The 20,161-nt window shown below is 33.0% G+C and overlaps 1 protein-coding gene across 2 annotated transcripts; it reads left to right on the forward strand.

The window, feature by feature from the left end:
• Positions 1–1,825: 1,825 nt before the first annotated feature.
• LOC147394212 (double-stranded RNA-binding protein 4-like) lies at positions 1,826–17,884 on the forward strand. Of its 2 annotated transcripts, XM_086453441.1 has the most exons (6): positions 1,826–1,989; positions 9,844–10,106; positions 12,564–12,774; positions 12,877–13,333; positions 17,517–17,615; positions 17,750–17,884. In XM_086453441.1, exons 1-5 carry the CDS (start codon positions 1,959–1,961, stop codon positions 17,572–17,574), a joined length of 1,020 nt encoding a protein of 339 aa, XP_086309567.1. In that variant the 5' UTR covers positions 1,826–1,958; the 3' UTR covers positions 17,575–17,615; positions 17,750–17,884. The 2 variants fall into 2 exon arrangements, with proteins under 2 accessions (XP_086309567.1, XP_086309566.1); XM_086453440.1 differs by having other exon boundaries at positions 17,517–17,884.
• The last annotated feature ends 2,277 nt before the right edge of the window (positions 17,885–20,161 follow it).

Here is a 20,161-nt window from a genome sequence, read left to right on the forward strand (position 1 = left end):
TTCAAAGTCCGAATTAACTTGTTGCGTGAAATACGAATTAGTTTTCTCTAAATCAATTGTCTAATTTTAAAATCTCGCCTTATTTCAATAAGTAAATCAAAAGTTATGGATAAAATCGTATGACGTGACATATTTAGAATTTGATTCTATCAATCTAGAACCATCAAATCTCTTAAACCATGCTTTGACTTTGGTAGTTTTCCTAATATTTGATTTTTTAATTCTCATATATTTTGCCTGTAAGAATTGAACTTATAGTGAAACCCTCAAATTTGTGAAAATACATTTAATTTAGTGAGTAAAATATAACTTATGGTGAATTAACTATTATGCATAATTTTATGAAGAAATCGTACTTCTTAGGTTAGAAAAAAGATTAAGTGCTCTATAAAATAATGAGAAAATATACATTTCTTGGCACATAACAAGTGTCCCATTAACTAGACTCCCCCGTATCTTCCATTATCACATCCTCTTCATCCTCCCAATTTGGATCTTCACTCGAAAAGTCTGCCAAGAAATCTGCTACCACTTGCCTCTTCAGTTTCGTTTGATTTTCAAATAACAAGTTATGCTTCCCGAACATTACAACCCATTTCGCCATCCTTCTGGACTTATTCGATTTCTGGAATAGGTCTCTAAGAGGATAGTCTTTGACCACCCGGATCCTAATGTGATTGGAAGTATGGTCGTAACTTCTAAGTCGAGTAAATTAATGCTAACTTGACCTTCTCCATTCACGTGTACTTGGCCTCTGATTGTTCGAGGATTTTGCTAATGAGATATATAGGGTATTCCCATCCCAAATCCTCTCTCATTTTTTTATTAGATTTTTATGGGTTTAGAATTTTATATAAGTCTAATCATAATTGTAAACAAGTACTAAAATTGTTTGAAATGTGTGTTAAAATATTTTGTAATGTTGAGATTATAATTTGAGCCAAAACTTTGTAATGTTTGAAGAGTGTATTTTAATTTTTAATTGGAGTGTGATAAATAATTTAAAAAATTATAGTGCAATAAGTGAAAATTAGGGTACAAATAATAACTTAAAATTTTTTTAGGATCTCTACAATACATGGAAGATGTGGTTGGTTGAATAGGTTATCTAAATTAACAAATTCAAGATGACAAATGATCTAGACGATGGCATTTAAGCGATTTTACTTTGTTTTAAGGGGATATTTATAAGAATAATGATTTTCTCACTCTCCTGAAGTGTCATGTGCAAGCAAGAACCATAGATTTATAATGTGTAATGATTTTCAAACTCAACTGTGTCAAAGCTCAATGATGTTCTCATGTCAACAATGACAGATATTTTTTCCCTCGGGATACACAACTGTACATGCCCTAAACATATGTTATTCTGTATCCCGAGAAAAAATCTACGAACATACCACATCGGTGGGTACGTCTATTTCACTCCCAAGAAGTTATTATTAATTCCCAAAAACCGATAAAAAAAACTATTAATTCCCAAAACAAAACAGTGTAGGTAAGAAATAGATTTTAATTAAAGGCATTTTGGTCACAAAAATTTGGGTACTTTTGGCAAATATCCGGTTTTGGGATATTTTTCAGTTAAAAAACAGGTCATTTTGGGATTTATATCGAATTTCATTGCTAATGAATTACAGACGTTAATTTCAGTTTTTACTAACTCAGATGACTCGACTCATTGTTCACTATGGAAACTCTTACAGTAGCTTCAGGATTCCATTCTCAACTCGTCCGAATTGACGTGACTTGTCCGAGTCTAAAATAGAGACCCAACAAAACCATGTGAACTCGTGAAAGTGGCCTCAGAGTTGGGTTGAAACGTGGCAACTTCGGTTACTAAAGCTTTGCTGTTACAAATGTTATTAACGATAAAGGGAAAGAAAACAAACCACCTAAACCCTAAAACTCGTTATTTCACTCTCTCTTGATCGATCGATCGATCTGAAGCTACGAGAATGCAGCCTCCAGCTCCTCCGAATCCATCTCGTAAGTGTTTAATGGTTCCTATTTCTACTAATTTGGCTGAGAAATTTGTTTGTTTGAGCTCTTGATCTTTGTTTTTAACTCACTTTTGAGCTTTTGATCCTAGTCTTCATTTATCTTTTGATGTTTTCTAGGTATTTTACAGTTACAAACAGTGTTATCTGTGATTTCTAGGGTTTGATCTTGTTTAGAAGGGAAAAGTAGAGCTGGATTTTCTTTTTGTTGGTTAGGGTTTTTATTTTTTTATGAATCGTTATAAACATACAAGTAAGGATGTTAGTGAAATGCACTTACCTAAATGAGAACTTATATGGGAATCTATTAGTATTTTTAATAGGGCATAAAACTAATAATTAACTGAGAATTGTGTTTGTTTGAGGTCTTGATCTTTGTATTTAACTCACTTTTTTGCATGTGTTTTTACAGCAACAAACAGAGTTATGTGCGATTTCTATGGTTCGATCTTGCTTACATTTTGCTTAGAGGGCAAAACTAGAGTTGGATTTTCCGTTTCTTTGTTAGGATTTTTATTTGTTATACTTCTTCTTTTTCTTATTACAAAATAGAAGTAAACCCCCCACCCTGGTGGAGGCAGGTTTGGGCAGCCCTCACGGTAAATATTAAAACTTGGAATGAGGAGACTTTTGGGAGAGTTGAAGTCAAAAAGCAATCCTTAATCAAAAGGATATAGAGGAAGAAAAAATAGTGAGTTTGTCTTAGGAAGATAGGGGCTTCTTGAATTAATTCAATGACCGAAATTCAAAAAATTGCTTTAATGGAGGAGATTAGTTAAAGACAAAGTCTAGTGTCAGATGGCTTAAGGAGGTAACAACACTATTTTTTTTATCGAATGGCAAATTCACATAAACTAGTTACTTTTATCTCCATAATATGATCTAATGGGGCAGTGTTGGAAGATGAGGATTCTATTAGAGATGCAATTGTTGATTTCTATAAAGAAAACACTATTTGGAGACTCATGTTAATCTCCCTTGACTGGATAATTTGGCTTTTGAGTCCATTCCGATAGAGATGATGTATTGGCGTGCAAGGCCTTTTGGTGATAATTCTACGAAGAAATCTTTGTCATGTGTGGAGATAAAATTCCTGGACCGGATGGGTTTCTATCTATAAGTTTTGCTGGGAGGTTGTTAAGAAGATTTCTTGTTGGCCATTAAGGATTTTTATTATTGGAGCTTTCTTGACTTCGCTTCAATTACTATCATATCTTTGATTCCATAGAAAGATGGAGTTGAGGAGCTAATGGATTTTAGGTCCATTAGCCTTGTATGTTCAGTGTATAAAATCTCTAGAAACTCCTTGCCTCTAGGTTAAAAATACTACTTCCGAATGTCATTGGGCAAGAGCAAGGGCCTTCGTCAAAGGATGTCAATTCTCCGATGGGGTTCCAATTACTAATGAGTGCTTTGATTCAAGGAGAAACGCTGGAAGACCAGGAATTGTATGTGAAATTGATATTGAGAAGACCTATGATCATGAAAATTCATATTTTCTTTGGTATCTTATGAGGAGGATGAGATTTGGGAAAACATGGAATTTTTGGATTAGAAAATGTATTTCTTCATCATCCTTCTCCATTTAAGTGAATGGATGTCCTTTAGATTTTTTCAATTAGTGGGCTAAGGCAAGGAGACCTTCTGCCCCCTTTTCTTTTATATCATTATTGTCTGAACTTTAAGTAGGATGACCTCCAGAGCTGTTGTTGTGAGGGCTCTAAGAGGTTTTGAGGTTTAGGAGACATGCATAACTATCTCTCATATCCAATTTATGGAAGATACTCTTATTTTATTTTATTTTTATAATTTTTTTGGATGCCTCTTCACATCAAGTTTGTTTTTTAAGTGGACTTTTTTGGGTGCTTCGAGGCCATTTCTAGGTTTCCCATCAATTTGAGGAAGGGTTTATGAAGTGCACTCTGTCAATGATATTTGTATTTGAGCTGAGTTTTTTTAGGTTGTCAACCTTTCAATAATAAAGGACATGCTTCTAAATAGAATTGAATGTAGGAACAGGACACATTTAGTTAACCCAAAATCTTTGGGATTGGGCTTCAATGATGTTGATATGATGGGCACGCAATAGAACTCATTATTGCATTTATTGATGACAGGTCAACTTTGGCAAATGGGCAAGACCTAGTGAATGAAAAGTTGGGTTCAACTCTTCTTAAATTTTTTTATTTTTTTATTTTTTTATCTTTTTATCGTTAAAGATAAATTTATTGAGAAGAAATCAAGGGGGGACGAGATGACCCACCCAATACAAAGAGAAAAGGGAATAAAAAAAACAAAACACAACCAAAACAACGATGCATGACCAACAGTAACTCTCACGACAAAGAACACACCCTATCCCATCGCACGACAAAATCTTCAAAGAAGATCCCCTTGAATTCCTTATAAAGTTTACACCAAGAAACAGAAACTCCAAAATCGAAAGTACTAGACTTTCCAACGTGGAAATTTTCCCTTCAAAATTAGCCACATTGTTGTTTGTTAACTTGTTAAACCCTTAAATATGAACTGTTTGAGTAATGTAAAATATTGTCAAACTTATGCGGATTGAATCAAAGAATTCATAGTTCAAATCTTAGTAATTGAAACCTTCTATTAGGGATGCCACTCCAAAACCTTAATTTGATTCTTAGAGATTTGATCATTTTCCAAATCTCTCTATGAAACTTTGAAAAATGACAAAAATAGGAAAAATAATGTTCGTAAGCATTGAGAAACAAATGTTATAATTATATTTGTGATGATTGTGACTATGGAGCAATGCTGATGACAAACCTTATTGGATTTAAAATTGAACAAAAAATATGGATTAAGTACTGTTTTGTGGTGTCTAGTTGGAGTCTATGAGGCTGTGATGGATACCCAATATTGTGATACAACCATTGCATGGTTGAATATAAATGCAACCAAGCCACAAATATGAGTTAGTGGAAATGCAACTAAGTTGTGAAAATGTGAGTGATGGGGACATTAGAGTTCATGGGCCTAACCTATCTGGGTCATGTTTTAGTTTTAGGATTTTATTTTATTTTAATTATTTGACTTAAGTTATGAGCCTATTTCATTTTTTTAGTCTTATTTATTCTAGAAATTTATTATTAGGTTACTTTAGGAATTTGATTCAAGTCCTATGTTACCTGATTCGTGGGTTCGCACGGTTCGAATTTGAGTTCTCGGTTCGCCAGTCAAGAATGAACCCGGTTCGTGGGGGTAGACAAAGATGAGGGTATTGAAGGTTGTAGTGAAGAGTGAGATAAAAAGATGAAGTTGGTATATTTGAGGAAGAAAAAAACCGGTAAAATGATGTAGTTGGTAAATTTGGGGAACAAAAAAAACAGATTTTTTTTATTTACTAGTTGAAGATGAGGGTACTTGGTCATTTTCTATTAGTCCATTAATAAAGACTAAGGTCGAAGGGGTATGCTACCAATTTGAAAATTTAGAGGATATCTTGAATGTAATCAATATGTGGAGGGGATGTACCATATTAACGTAAAAAAAAAAAGTAAATTGATGTGGTAACACTACGCTGACAACAATTGGAGTGAGTTCAACACTTTTTAAAGTAAATGAAGTGGGTGTTAGGTTCGCTGCATCTTACGAACCAAGACCGAACCGTACCGTGAATTGGTTTGGTTTGAACAGTGTTCGCGGTTCGATCCTTTAATAACTAATTAGGTAACCTAGTTCAAGTCTAGGTATTATTCACGTCACTTTTATTTAGACATAATTTTGAAGGGTCAAAACTTATCGTATTAAGTTGATTTTGGTGTCGTTTGAAAGGTATTCAATTACCTATCCAACGAGTCCAAGATTTTACGATTCTGATGAGTTTTGAGAAAATTATGGTCAAAATACTGATAGGGTATATCAATTCTACACGGGATTTGCATCTCAAGGTCAAAAATGTTAATTTTTATATAGTTTTAGAATTAGGATTTTGAATCTAGCATATATATATATGGTTATTGTAATTTGATTTCAAATAATTGATGAATGGAATAAAAAAATTATGTTTTTTTATTTTTTGGATGTTGGTGCATTCAACGTGGTTAATGCCATGGAAATCATTGGGAGTGATTCCAAGGTAAATATATTGTTTTTAAAATTTTTTTTTTTTTATTATCTTCTATCTTCTTCCTCAATTTATCTTTTCTACAATTTTTTTCTGAGAGATCAAGAAACCATTTAGAACCCTTTAATCCTTTCAAGAAACATAAACTATGTTTTCTTGATTTCTTGAATTCTTAAATTCTTGAATTCTTGAATTCTTTAACTTTGATTCTTGATTTCTTGAAAATCCTTTTCCTCTACCCGTAATGCTTTTCCTATTCTCTTAACCTCTAATCCCTACCCTATAAATCATTTTCGTTTAACTCTTATCCAACCCCAACCAAAATATCGTAATTTACAAAATTTTGCATTTTACATCTCAATAGCCAATTGGGACTTTGGAAACCTTGTTCCTATTGTCGCCCAAAACCCTAGTCCAATTCCAAATCCCAAATTAGATCCCTAACCCCCCAAATTTCATCTTTTCCCCTCATTGTCCTGCATCAGTGAGTGTAAAAGGTTGATGGGGTAGGTAGAACCAAGGATAACTAGCAATAACCAAATTGATGTTTGAGTTGTGTCAAATGGCTTATGAAAAAAGTATATGTTGTAGGCCTTTTAAGGTCAATTTTGTTTTTTGATCGGTAACCTTTTAAGGTCAAATCATATAGAGCTTATTTGTATATGCATATATCAAGTATCAACTGCTACATATGTTAAGTTCTTTGAAAAACAAACAAGCTCAAATTTGTAGTTTTGACATGAGATTTGAGTTGGGAATGGGTTAGCACTCTGTTTATGCTCATTAATCCATGCAATTTATTCATCATAAAAGATACTTCCAAGCCATTTTTTTATGATTAAAAAAACTTTATTGAATGGGACGGTCGAACCGACTTAAAACCCCAAGGAGAGAACAAAACGCAAGTATCAACTGCTACATAGGTTAAGTTCTTTGAATAACAAACAAGTTCAAACTTGTAGTTCTGACATGAAATTTGGGCTGAGAATGGGTTAGCACTCCATTTATGCTCATTAATCCATGCAACTTATTCATCACAAAACGTACTTCCAAGCCGTTTTTTTTTTATGATTAAAAAAACTTTATTGAACGGGGTGGTCGAGCTGACTTAAAACCCTAAGGAGAGAACAAAATGCAAGTATCAACTGCTACATAGGTTAAGTTCTTTGAATAACAAACAAGTTCAAACTTGTAGTTCTGACATGAAATTTGAGTTGAAAATGGGTTGGCACTCCATTTATGCTCATTAATCCATGCAACTTATTCATCACAAAACGTACTTCCAAGCCGTTTTTTTATGATTAAAAAAACTTTATTGAATGGGGCGGTCGAGCTGACTTAAAACCCTAAGGAGAGAACAAAATGCAAGTATCAACTACTACATAGGTTAAGTTTTTTGAATAACAAACAAGTTCAAACTTGTAGTTCTGACATGAAATTTGAGTTGAGAATGGGTTAGCACTCTGTTTATGCTCATTAATCCATGCAACTTATTCATCACACAACATACTTCCAAGCCGTTTTTTTATGATTAAAAAAACTTTATTGAACGGGGCGGTTTAGTTGACCTAAGCCCCAAGGAGAGAACAAAACGCACAAAAAAAAACTAAAAACAATCAAGCAACACCTAAACGATTACAAACCCAATCCCACCTCGGCACCTCCCCACGAGATCTTAAAAAAAGATCCCTTTTGCTTTTATGAAGACCAAACTCCAATGAAACAAAAAACCAAGAATGTCTATAGTAATCTTGTAAAGTTCTTGTTCCTTATCCTTGAAAATTCTAGCATTTCTTTCTCATCATAAACCCTAGCATATGGCAAAGGGGAGGATAGACCATAATTTTCCCTTGAAGGCTTGAAAACCTACTCCCCACTAACTCCACACCATCCCAAGAAACCTAGGAAGGCACTCAAGATTCCAAACAAACTGAAGAAATGTGATCAAATCAAAGAAGCAGTCGCATAATGAAGGAGGTGGCTCACAGATTCTTCGTCAGAGTTGCACATGCTACAAAAATTTGCGGAAATAATTCCTCTTCTCATGATATTGTCCAAGGTTAGCAACTTACCTTGTACTCCCACCCAAATGAAAAAAGTGATATTGGAAGGGACACGACAACCCATATGATGGGGACATCAGAGTTCATGGGTCTAACCTATTTGTGTCATGTTTTAGTTTTAGGATTTTGTTTTATTTTAATTATTGGGCTTCAGTTATGGGTTTTCATTTTTCCAGTCTTATTTATTATGTAAGTTTATTGTTAGGTTAGTTTAGGAATTTGATTCAAGTCACTTTTATTTAGACCTTATTTTGGGGGGTCAAAATTTATCATATTAACTTAATTTTGATGTTGTTTGAAAGGTTATTCAGTTACCTGTCCAACGAGCCAAAGATTTTGCGATTCCGATGAGTTTTATAAAGTTATAGTCAAAATACTAGTAGGGTATCAATTCTACACGAGATTTGCATTTCAAGGTCGAAAGTGTTAGTTTTTTATATTATTTTAGAATTAGGGTTTTGAGTCTAGCTTATATATTTGGCTATTGTAATTAACTTCATATAGAGAATGAGTGGAGTATGACAAAATTATAGTTATTGTTTGGATGTTGGTGCATTCAATGTGATTGATGGCATGGAAATCATTGGGGTGATTCCAAGGTAAATATATCGTTTTTTTTTTTCCTTTACTATTTTCAATATCTTCTTCCTCAGCCCAGCTTTTCTACAATTTTTTATTTATTTGTGAGAGATCAAGAAACCATCAAGAACTTTTTAATCCTTTCAAGAAATCAATCAATAAACTATGTTTTCTAGATTTTTCAAGAATCTTGAATTCTTAATTCTTGATTTCTTGAAAATCCTTTCTTCGACTCTTAATCATTTCCCCATTCTCTTAACCTTTAACTCCTGCCCTATAAACCCTTTTCCTTTAACTCTTATCCAACCCCAACCAAAATATCGTAATTTACAAAATTTTGCATTTTCCATCTCAATAGCCAATTAGGATTTTGTAAACCTTTTTCTTATTGCCGCTCAAATTCTTAACCTAATTCTAAATTCCAAATCAGATCCCCTAACCCCCTTATTTTCATCTTCTTCCCTCACTATCCTACATCACCATAACCCTTTGAAAGGAAAAAATTCCAATTGGCTTAGAAAGGTTGAGGTAGAAGGAGCGAACAGTAAAAACAACCCTCTTTTCTAGCCTTCAAACATTCACATCCTTGCCTACAAGGATTCCCACCACGACCTCTAAAGAACTTAGAAGGTTCGAGATATCCTCCGTTTTGCGGTCATTGAGAGAGCTTCTAAAACCCATGTCCTCCTTTTTGAAGGAAATGGAATACAAACCTGGGAAACGTAGATTTTAGATGTTATTTAACTATTGATTCAGCATATGTTGTATGCCTTTTTTTATCTAATTTTCTGATTCGTCTTTTATCATAATGTTTATCATATGTGAAGTTTGGTTGCATCTATATTTTTAGAAGTTCATAAATGCATGTTGTAACTTTGAAATTACAGTTGTCAATCAGTTCACAATCGAGTTTATGTATGTATAAATTTGCGCGTTTGTGCCGGTTTGCATCACAGCATAGGTTTCTTATTTTTTATTATAGAATTAATGATAAAAATATTTCTTATAATTTATTCACTTATGAGGTCACTGCTGTGTCAAATTTAAGCATCCGTGTTTCTATGTTGATAATGTAATGATCTTTTCTTTCTTTATCTTCGTTTAGGTTTGCCAGAACACTTTATGCATAAGAATCGTTTACAAGAATATGCACAAAGATCAGCCTTACCTCTCCCCACATATCTAACTATTAATGAAGGATCTCCACACGCACCAAAGTTTAGATCTACTGTGGTGGTTGGTGGAATGACCTACAAGACAGTTGACACATTCCTACATCGAAAAGAAGCTGAACAAAATGCTGCTAAACTTGCATTGGAGTCTATATTAAAACAGATAAAGGATGAAGGTTGCCCGCTAATTCATGAGGTGTGATTCAATCACGTTTTTCTATTTTCAGTATGGGTTTTTATGCCTCGGTTCACTTGCCCTCGTTATCTTTGAAATCAATTTCAGCCATGCTGAGCTATATCAATTTAAACATAACTCTGTTATGACTCAACAGAGTCAACACCATAGTCACCAAGTCAGGATTTGGGAAAAGGTCGGCAAGGGGACAATTCGGTAAAATTAGGAAAGATCAGAAAAAAAAAGTCGGGAAAAAATCAAGCCAGGTTAGGGCTATGTAATCATTTCTAGTAGCGGGAGTTCTCATATTATTATTATTATTTTTTTGCTTATCGTGGGTATACCCTCCCCCTTCGGGTGAGACTAATCCCATGGTCACACGCACCAGGGTGTTCTCATATTATATCATCAAGTTCCATATTAATCTAGAATGATAAATCTAGAATTCCCATGTTGATATCATTTATGCATCCACAACAAGTAACCATTGATCCACAACATATTCAAGGTTTATACTTTTCAAAATATAAAAAAGATCACAATCATGAGTCCGAATAAGGAAAACATCAAATCAATGTCATTCTCATTTGCATCCTCATTATTTTACGCACTATTCGTAAAGTTTGTGACTTCTCCCTCATTATTAATTGTAACTTCTCCTTCATTATTTTACGCACTATTCGTGAAGTTAGTAAAAGACACGTATTATTAAAAACGTTGTAATTAAATCAGTGAAGGAAGAAGTCACAATTTAATCGCGATTTTTCCAACAAGTTGGAGACTTTGGTGACTATGATTAACATTGAGTTGCATTAATTTGTTTGGCCTAGTGACATGCTAATATCATGGTTTTACCCCTCTTTGTGGCAAGATTTCTATTATGATGGGTCGTTTATCATCACTAATTTGTCTCATTAAACAATATTTTTGGGGAATTTTCATCTCTTATTAAATTGTATATGTTATTCTAAATGGTGCATGCTCCTCAAATTTTGCGTAATTTGTCACCATCATATGAATGATTTAATACTATGAGAAAGAAAGCAATAAGTAAAGTATGGAAACTGAGGAACATTTTGAATTTTTTTTTTTGAAAACTGAGGAAACTTGGGCAAATATTTTCTTCATTTGAAACTCTTAGCAAATCTTGTTTAACTTCATTTCAAAATTAAGAGCAAGTTTGGATTCGTTTACTTTTATTCAATTTTTGGCCTAAAACTCATTTTGGTGAGCAAGGGCCATTTTGGCCAGAGAAACATTTCCTCTTATTTTGTTTTTTTAATGAGTGGGTAAAGAATAATTTTATTAAAAAATAGAGAAAAAAAGGGGAGGCAAATACAAGAAGTAAAGCAAATAAAAAAGAGAGAAAGAAACTCCTTACAAAAACTCATGCAAAACAAAGAACTTCCCATCCAAACAAAAATGCTAAAAATAACTTCTCTAGATTCCTCAAAAAATTATTTCCAAGAGTAATCGGCCCCATTATTTCCAAAATTACATTGTACACGGAGTGCTCTTTCCATTCAAACATCAAGAAAACATGTTCACTTTCACACATGAAGAAGACAAAAAATAAATAAAAAATGGATTAATTGGTCAATTCATAGATGTTTTTTCGTTTAAAAAACAATTCTCAAATTTATGAGATTTTAGCTGATTTCTACTGTTTGCTTTGGAATTTTCCTTTGGCTCCTGTGTCTATTTCCTAGAATTTTAGAAAAATGAAGCTTGTTCGTGAAACCTACATAGCTTCTGCACCTGAATCCTCACCATACCTCATCTCGCTTCATTCAACCAAAGAGTGAACCAACAAAAGTGAGAATAGTCTGAGTGTGACGTGGGATTGTAAAAGCAGAATTACAGAAGTTAACCAGGCGATAATTTGAACGTGAAAATATTTATGTTCCTTTCAAGTGACAAAGTTACGAATCAAACCTTTTCCACCATAGAGAAGCCCTCAAGAAAGCTATCAATCTGTATTCAAGGATCCTCTACCTCGGTTCTTGTTCTTCTTATTGTTATTTAATTTTATTCAGATTTTGATTCCATGGCTATTTTTTTTTCCTGTTTCTTGGTTCTAGATTTTATCCAGCAGATTAGGAATTGATCTCTCATAATCCAAAGGTTCTTTTTGTTCTCCAACATATTAAGAATCTTCTATATTACAAACCATTAGCTTGTACCCCCTGTTTCTGATCTATTCCTTCAGCTAAGTGATGAACAAAAGTTGAACCTTATGTAACATAAAGCTGTGTGCACACTCATTTCAAGCTGTACATTGCAGATTTGTCTCCATTAACTTCTCGTTATGTAGACCTTAGTCTTAATTATCGAGAAAACATCTTTTTGATTAACACTTAACAATGATGAATCAAGTTCTTTTTTTATTTTATTTTTTTACTGTTTAAAGAAGACATGTTCAATTTGTTTTATTTGAGGCAAGTGGTCCACCATCTGAGTATTGTTTGTTTTTTCCAGGATACAATATTTTGCAAATCTATCCTCAATGAGTTTGCTGTCAAAATGAACTTGCAACAGCCCACTTATAAAACTACTCAATCAGAAGGACTTCTTCCAGTCTTCATTTCAACTTTGATTTTCGATGGTAAAACCTACTGTGGTGATGCTGGAAAAAACAAGAAAGAGGCAGAACAGTTGGCAGCACGTGCCGTTATACAATCCATTCTTGGTATTGTTTAAGTTTCATAAAGACTTGATTTAAATGTTGAGTGATTAGTTGAAAGATAAGCATTCTCGTCTAAAGACTCATCATATTTTGTAATTTTTACAGGTAATTCTAGCTCTGGTCCTCTTCTTTCGCAAATTATTAATTCAAAAACCAAACTCTACGCAGCATTGCATAAAGTCAAGAATTATGGCAATAGCAACATGTCCATGGGAATAAACCTGGTTGTTGGGACCCCCTCTAATGGTAGAGGAAGAGTCGTTCATAATAGCAACCCGTTGCCGATTGTTGCAGCTGCAGAGGCTTCTGGACAATTTAATCATGCCACAGAAACACATCTGTCGAAGAAACCAAAACTGGAACCAACATGTGAAGCAATTAATCGTTCAATTGGGACTCCACAATTGGTCCAACCATTATGTGTTGGTCAAGTAGGAGCTATTTGCTGGCCATCAGGATCCAACTCTGGTGCACAAAGTGTAAATGTTGACACAAGTACTGGAGGAAAACGTCCTCGCAAGAACAAGAAGAGGGCACAGAAGAAAATTGGGATTGGTGAACAGTATGTTTTCTTTTTCTCATATTTCATTTTTGTATGGACTTCCTCATGCTGCCTTGTGTATCTATAATATATTATGATGTCAAAAAATCAATTATTTTTGAAAATTCTAGCCCGCATAAATTGTGGAGTTCAAGTTAACATAAAATGGAGGGTCTAAAAATTGTTCTGATTTTCAGTGAGGATCATCTGCATGGTGAGTAGATCATACTCAAATATCTGCTCTTGATTCATCTTGATTAGGCTGAACAATTCCTGTTCCTTATTCAACTCTATGTTAATCCATGTTTTTCGTTGTATAAGTCATGGACTTCCTTTTTTAAAATTTTACATGAAATACATGGTCCAAGTACTCTTGTCATGGAAGATTAATAAATTACTCGTTTTAAGTTTTTTTACTCTTAGTGATTTATTTAATCCGCGCTTGTGAAATTTATTTGTGTGTGTGTGTTTTTTCACTCTCATTTCCATTTTTTTCTTTTGCTTTTTAGTTTATCATTCTCCACCATTTATCCATTCCGAGCTTAGATTCATTATTAGAGTGGCATAACTTGCTACTACAAGATGGCCAACATGTAAGTTTGGTTTGCTGATCATGTCATTGTTTTGGACTTTCAACTCCTTCCTGATATGCCAATCTTATTTTCGAGGATGTCAATTATTTAAACCAGTTATATCTGCCAGTAACTGGTCAGTAAATGGGGGTTGGCTTAAGGTAAAAGTGCTTCTTCATTGAAGAATGTAGCTTGTATGTGAGGGAAACATGGCCCATCTCTGTCTCTCTGTCTCTCTTTTTCACATTTGGGATTGAGATGATACTGTAGCGTCTTCCTCTCATCAGGAAAAAGATGAGAGGAAGAAGCCTAAAATTGGTAATTAGTTTCCCAGAATGGCATTCTGGATCTATATGGTATTCTGGGGGACGAAGCCTAAAATTGGTAATTAGTTTCCTAGAATGGCATGCTATTTGTGCCTTTGTGGCCATGGCTAAACATGGTAAGTCCTATTCGCCATAAGTGGTTAATTTTGTAGCATCAGTCATGCTATTATGTGAATGGTTTGATTTTTTTTTTTATTTTATGGGCATTAATTTGAAAATCTGTTTCATCTTATTATTTATTTGCCATTTTAGAAATCTGCCATGTTACCCAGTGTAATGCCAATTGATGATTTTGGATATCAAATCCTATGGGCTTTGGAATGCTATACTGATTTGATTATAATTTTTTTTCCCTATGTAGCCAATCTGAAAGTTTCTGGTCCATAAATCCTTGGTGTTTAATGGCTCTTGAGAGAGAAATGATCTATGTGAATTCAAGTGTTTTGATTCCTGTCTGACCCAAAGACTTATATATCTAAAATGAAATTATGATGAACTTAATTAAATGATTATTTAACTGATACATGTGCTTGTACAACACGGTGTACTGACATTGTTATACCATGGATAGACTATGCATTCCTCCCAAGAAGAGAGGTTAATGAGACCTAATAGATTAAAAGAATTAAGAACATGTTTAGTGTTAGGGTCTTTACTTTATTTCTTATTTGCAGCATATTTATTTCAGAATAGAGTTGCTATCACATTGTTGGCAAGAGTTGGAAAGTTTTTAGACACAGTTGTTTCTTAAATTTGTAATAATTAGTTTAGGAAAATCTTTAGTTGGTTTCTCTCAGAAATTAGGAGTGTTTTCTGAAAGTCAGGATCTTTTACTGTTTGTAATTGTAGTCGGATAAAGAAACTTGTATTTCAAGCTATGTTACCTGAATCTAGAAACCTCATACCTCATCTTTGTCAATCATTTCATTTTCAAGGGAAAGCATGTTATGACGCTCTATGTTCACGGCTTTGATGATTCAAATATTTTCTTACCAGGGAAAAGCTGTACACGGACTTGTTACAAGAAAACTCATTATGTGAACTTGAAAAGCACATTTGCTTGTGTTAACCAACCAACTACTCCAAAAGACCAATTTATTGGAGAAGGGAAGAACTCTGAATATAAGAGGGTCACGGGGCTTAATTGGGTGTGACACACCTGAGAGTGAGGACAATATACACTCAACACTCCCCCTCACCCATAAGGATGGAAAGAATCGAACCCTTGACCCATACGAACCTAGCACTTTGATACCATGTTAACCAACGAAGTACTCCAAAAGACCGATCTATTGGGGAGGGAGAGAACTATAAATGTCAGAGGGTCATAGGGCTTAACTGGGGTATGACACTTGAGAGTGGAGGAAAATATACACTTAACACTCCCCCTCACCCACAAGGGTGGAAATAATTGAACATGTGACCTTTACAACCCTAGTGCTTTGATACCATGTTAACCAACCAACTACTCCAAAAGACCGATCTGTTGGAGAGGGAGAGAACTATGAATATAAGGGGGTAATGGGGCTTAATTGGGGTATGACCATACTATTAAATTTCGACATATTTCCACGAAATATACCGAAATATTTCCATTTCCACAAGCTCTGACACGAAATTTAACCGACAATTTCTTTTTGTATATATTTCGGTGGAAATCACTATTCATTTCATGAAATATTTGATGAATAATAAATTTTGACCGAAAATTATCAAATTTTAGGTATGAAAATGAAATATTTCCTTGGAATTATTTCAATGAATTGTAAATTTCAACCGAAATATTCTTATTTGAAAATACTTATAATTGCTTTTAGAAAGAACTTGTAAATTATACATAGTATTTACTAATAAAAAATTACACATAACATTCATCCGTTAGTTTAAATGAATTATGATTAGTTAGTTATCTATATCATCTTATTTTAATGTATTCTAAGCATATTAGGACATTTATATGAGCACGCATACAATCAGCCATGTTTCAACTAATTGGATACATTAGAAATTTATTCATAGTTATTCAAAAAATAGAAGAAATATAATAACACATGAATGCAATACTTAATAGTTTCTTCATTTTAATGCCTTATATATTAAGTTCTATGTAGTTAATACAATATTATTATTCTCATTTCCACTGTCAGCCTCGCAATACATGTGCATATGTGTAACAAAATGTTGTTGATATTCAACTTCACACTCGATACGGTAATTTATTGTATTTTGATGACTTAATGAGTGTTTTGTAATACCTATTTTATCATTTCCTATTAGGTTCAATAATATTTCTTCGATATTTCTGTAATTTCCAAAAATTGTATTCATTTCCACACTGATCAAAATATTTCCATTTCCAGACTAGCTAAAATAGACTCCGAAATCGAAATTTAATACCTTGGGTATGACACACCCGAGAGTGGAGGAAAATATACACTCAACAGCTTGGTCATACTAGGCATGTGCTACTTTGTAGGCATTTGGTTTGTGCTCAACTTCAATTTTTACTCGTTCTCTCAAAGAGACCATTTCTAGAAGATAAACATGTCCCCTGATCAGAGTGGATTTGGGTTGATCTACAATCCTAGGTGGGTTAGAGGCATGTCTAGGAGAGTTAGTTTCTTTGAATTTTAGGGGGATAATGAGGCTCTTTTTGGTATCTTTTGTACTATTGGCAAATTTTGTTTCTGGGATATCTTCTAGAAAAGAAGGTTTCTTCTTAAGCAGTCATCAGCTAGTGTTTCAAATGTGATATTTTTTTGTTTTGGAATCCACAAGGGGTCTTTCATTATAAGACGAGACTGCAATTAGTGTTCGATTTCTGAAACTCCATTATGATTTGATTTAAAGTGTTTGGGGCATTTGTATATTAAATTGGACATGTAGATATTGAGTATATAGCATTCTATCACCTACAATTTGCATTCATGAGTAGTTGCAATTTAGGTGTTGTTTGGCAAGGGTCTCTTTCTTGCTCTAGTCATGTTCATGCAAGACACCTTTAGTTTTTATATTTTTTGGAAGCTTCTATTGCCACAACAACTTTTGCTAACGCCACCCTGAGATCTGTGCTAATTCTGTGAGGATTTACATATTAATTGGGGTGTCATTAGCAAAAGTTGGTGCGGGAATATAATCTCTATTTTTTCTCCCTAAATACAATTTCACCTTCTGAAAAAGAAAGGGAAAGAAAAATGCAGGTAGCATTGTGGGAAGACAAGAAATGCCCTTTTTTTCCATCAATGTGTTAAGTTGAAGAAATTTTTTTTTTTTAATCTTCTAATTATTTTCATTTGAAAATTGCAGATTACAAGCGGGCGTATACCCTATAAATCAGACTCCATCTTGTTCCGTTACCTATTGAGCAGTACAAATTTCCAAGGAAATGCTTTTTTATTCTACAAGGTATTCCACTGCCTGAGGAGATGCTTTACTTGCGTTGTTAAATTGTTGCAAATTGACTGGAACGTTAATCTGACTGTATGTATCCTTTTTTTTTTTTTTTCCCTTCCTATTTTGGGTTGGATTGGATGGAATAGAAATACATCGGATGCTCCCTTTGTAAATTATTTATGCTGGAAGGGTTGCTCGGCAACTTTTCCTAGTACAACGTGGCTTCTGCTGTTGTTCAATTGCTCACTATTACTATAATCAGACTGTTAGTTTAACCCAAACCCATAAGTTACTTGTTAAAGCATGTTCAAGTCATAGTCACTAAATTCTCCAACTTATTGAAAAGTCGCACTTAAATCGTTAAGTTTTCCTTCACTGATTTAATCATGACTTTTATGAACTTTGTGATTAAATCACAAATTTAGCGATTAGATCAGCTCAAGATAAGTTGACGTTAATGAAGATGATGGTGGCCTTTTTTTTAAGTTCTTCATGAAGCATTTGATAATGAGATTGCAAATGTCGAAGACGTTGAATATTTTTATATATTTTGAATAATATAAACCTTGAATGTGTTGTGGATTTGTGTCTACTTGTGGATGCAAGGATGATATCTAGACGGAGGTATGGTGATTTGTTATTGTAGTTTAATATGAGATTTGGTGATATAATATGAGAACACCACCTAGTATGAACAATTACTCAGATTTGAGCTTAACCTAGTTTTTTCTGAATTTTTTTTACTCTGTTTTATCAATTTTACCTTGCGGACTTGTTCCCAAATCCCAACTTGGTGATTATGGTTCAAGGTTGGGGGAATTCAAGAAGCTATTTTATGGTAAACTCTACACAGGGCAGTGAGAATTTTTTATGCAGGATGGAGATGCCTAATCTGAAATGATGCATCTGAGATCAAAGGTGAATCTCTAAAGTACTGAAAATATAATCTAACGCTTACGCAACCACAATTCATATGAAATTTTTTGATAAACAATTAGCTTAGATCTTTATGCAAATAAGTATCCTATAATTAGAGTTCCAAATGTTTGAATGGAAGTTCATAAGTTGCTAGATCACAATTCTTAATCCAAGTGAAGACTCTTAACCCTTTCAAGGATTTAAAGAAAAGTCTAAAAGCCTGTTTGGATCAAATGTAGAAAGTAATTTGGAAGAGAGCTGTTTTGTAAGAAAGTAACTTCAAAAAGTAGAAAATAATTTTCTTTCGTTTTTTTTAAAATAAGGATTTTTTAATTTTTAGAAGTAGTTTTTTAAAATGAATTTAAACAGAACTTCTGACTTTCAAAAGTCTACAAGGTTATTTTTTATGTGTATCTAAACGGGGTATAAGGCTCAATGTTCTATCCAAATTACATTAATGCGTGAAGGGATGTACTTAAAGCATAAGTATTGATGAACCAAAAAAAATTTCAGCGACATTAAATTTTCAAAAGAAATAACCTAATTGATCCTAATGGCGTGGGTTTAAGTGGTTCGATTTGGTTGGATTTCACTGAGGGCTAAAGTTATTGGGCAGTAATGGGGACTAGAAGGGTTTTTAAGAGGGTTTGGGGCTTCGAAATAATATCTGACTAGGTCATTAGTAAGTTGTACCAATGTTACAGCCATGTGGAAGGTTGTTTGAAGGGCTTTACAAGGTTGTTTGAGGTGTGCGTTTGGGATTGGTATGCTTTATAGGTATTGGACAACAAATTGGGGGGGTAAATTTTATGAACAAAATCGTAAAAATTTCTTAAATCAATTTTTTTGCTAGCATTTTTCATTTTTATAATTATAGACGAGAAATATACCAAGATTATAAGAATATTTAAAGGGGTAATTATAAAAAAAAATCTAATTTAAATATTATTTATTAAAAAAATAATAATTTTTGTAAATTTATGGAAAGAAAACTATTTCGTTAAAGTTTTTAAATATTTTTTAATCAAAATTTTTTCCATTTAAAGCACCAAGTTTTTTTTTTTAACTTTTTAATCACTTTTTTTTGTTGTTAATATAATAATTATTAATATTTAATATTTAATTAAAATTTCAAAATAAAATCACGTCAATATTATAAAGAGAGTATATTATATTTTTAATAATTATTATATTTACAACCTTTTCTATGTTTTCTATTTATAAAAAAATAATTAAAATTTTTTAAATAGTAATATTGATAAAAATAAGAAAATTGAAGATATGGATGTGATTTTCATTTGAAAATTTAATTAAATATTAAATTTTAATAATTATTATATTAACAAAAAAATTGGTTTTTTCGCTCTATTTTTCCTCTTCCTCTTTTTCTCTTCTAGTTTTGTTTGATTAAAATAATATAAGGTAATTTTCTTAGTATTTCTTTTTAAATAATTAATTAAAATATATATTTTTAACAATTATTTGATTAAATAACTACTTGATTTATAGAAATTTTCAAAAGAATGTTTCAATCATCGAAAAAATACTATAAGAACTACAAGAAATAAGTATCTTAGAGGATTCACTATGAATCTAGATTTATAAATGATTAGTAATAGGTAAGTGGAAATGCATATGTA

The sequence above is a fragment of the Akebia trifoliata genome, chromosome 9 (assembly GCF_017979445.1).
Source record: "Akebia trifoliata isolate Shusen 1 chromosome 9, ASM1797944v1, whole genome shotgun sequence".
NCBI classification, from domain to species: domain Eukaryota; kingdom Viridiplantae; phylum Streptophyta; class Magnoliopsida; order Ranunculales; family Lardizabalaceae; genus Akebia; species Akebia trifoliata.

Bases quoted from the DNA above. Each gene is read 5' to 3' on its own strand.
- LOC147394212 (XM_086453440.1), top strand. From the start codon at position 1,959: ATGCAGCCTCCAGCTCCTCCGAATCCATCTC. The intron at 10,107-12,563 runs GTGTGATTCAAT...TGTTTTTTCCAG, and splicing joins GTTGCCCGCTAATTCATGAG to GATACAATATTTTGCAAATC. The intron at 13,334-17,516 runs GTATGTTTTCTT...TGAAAATTGCAG, and splicing joins AAAATTGGGATTGGTGAACA to ATTACAAGCGGGCGTATACC.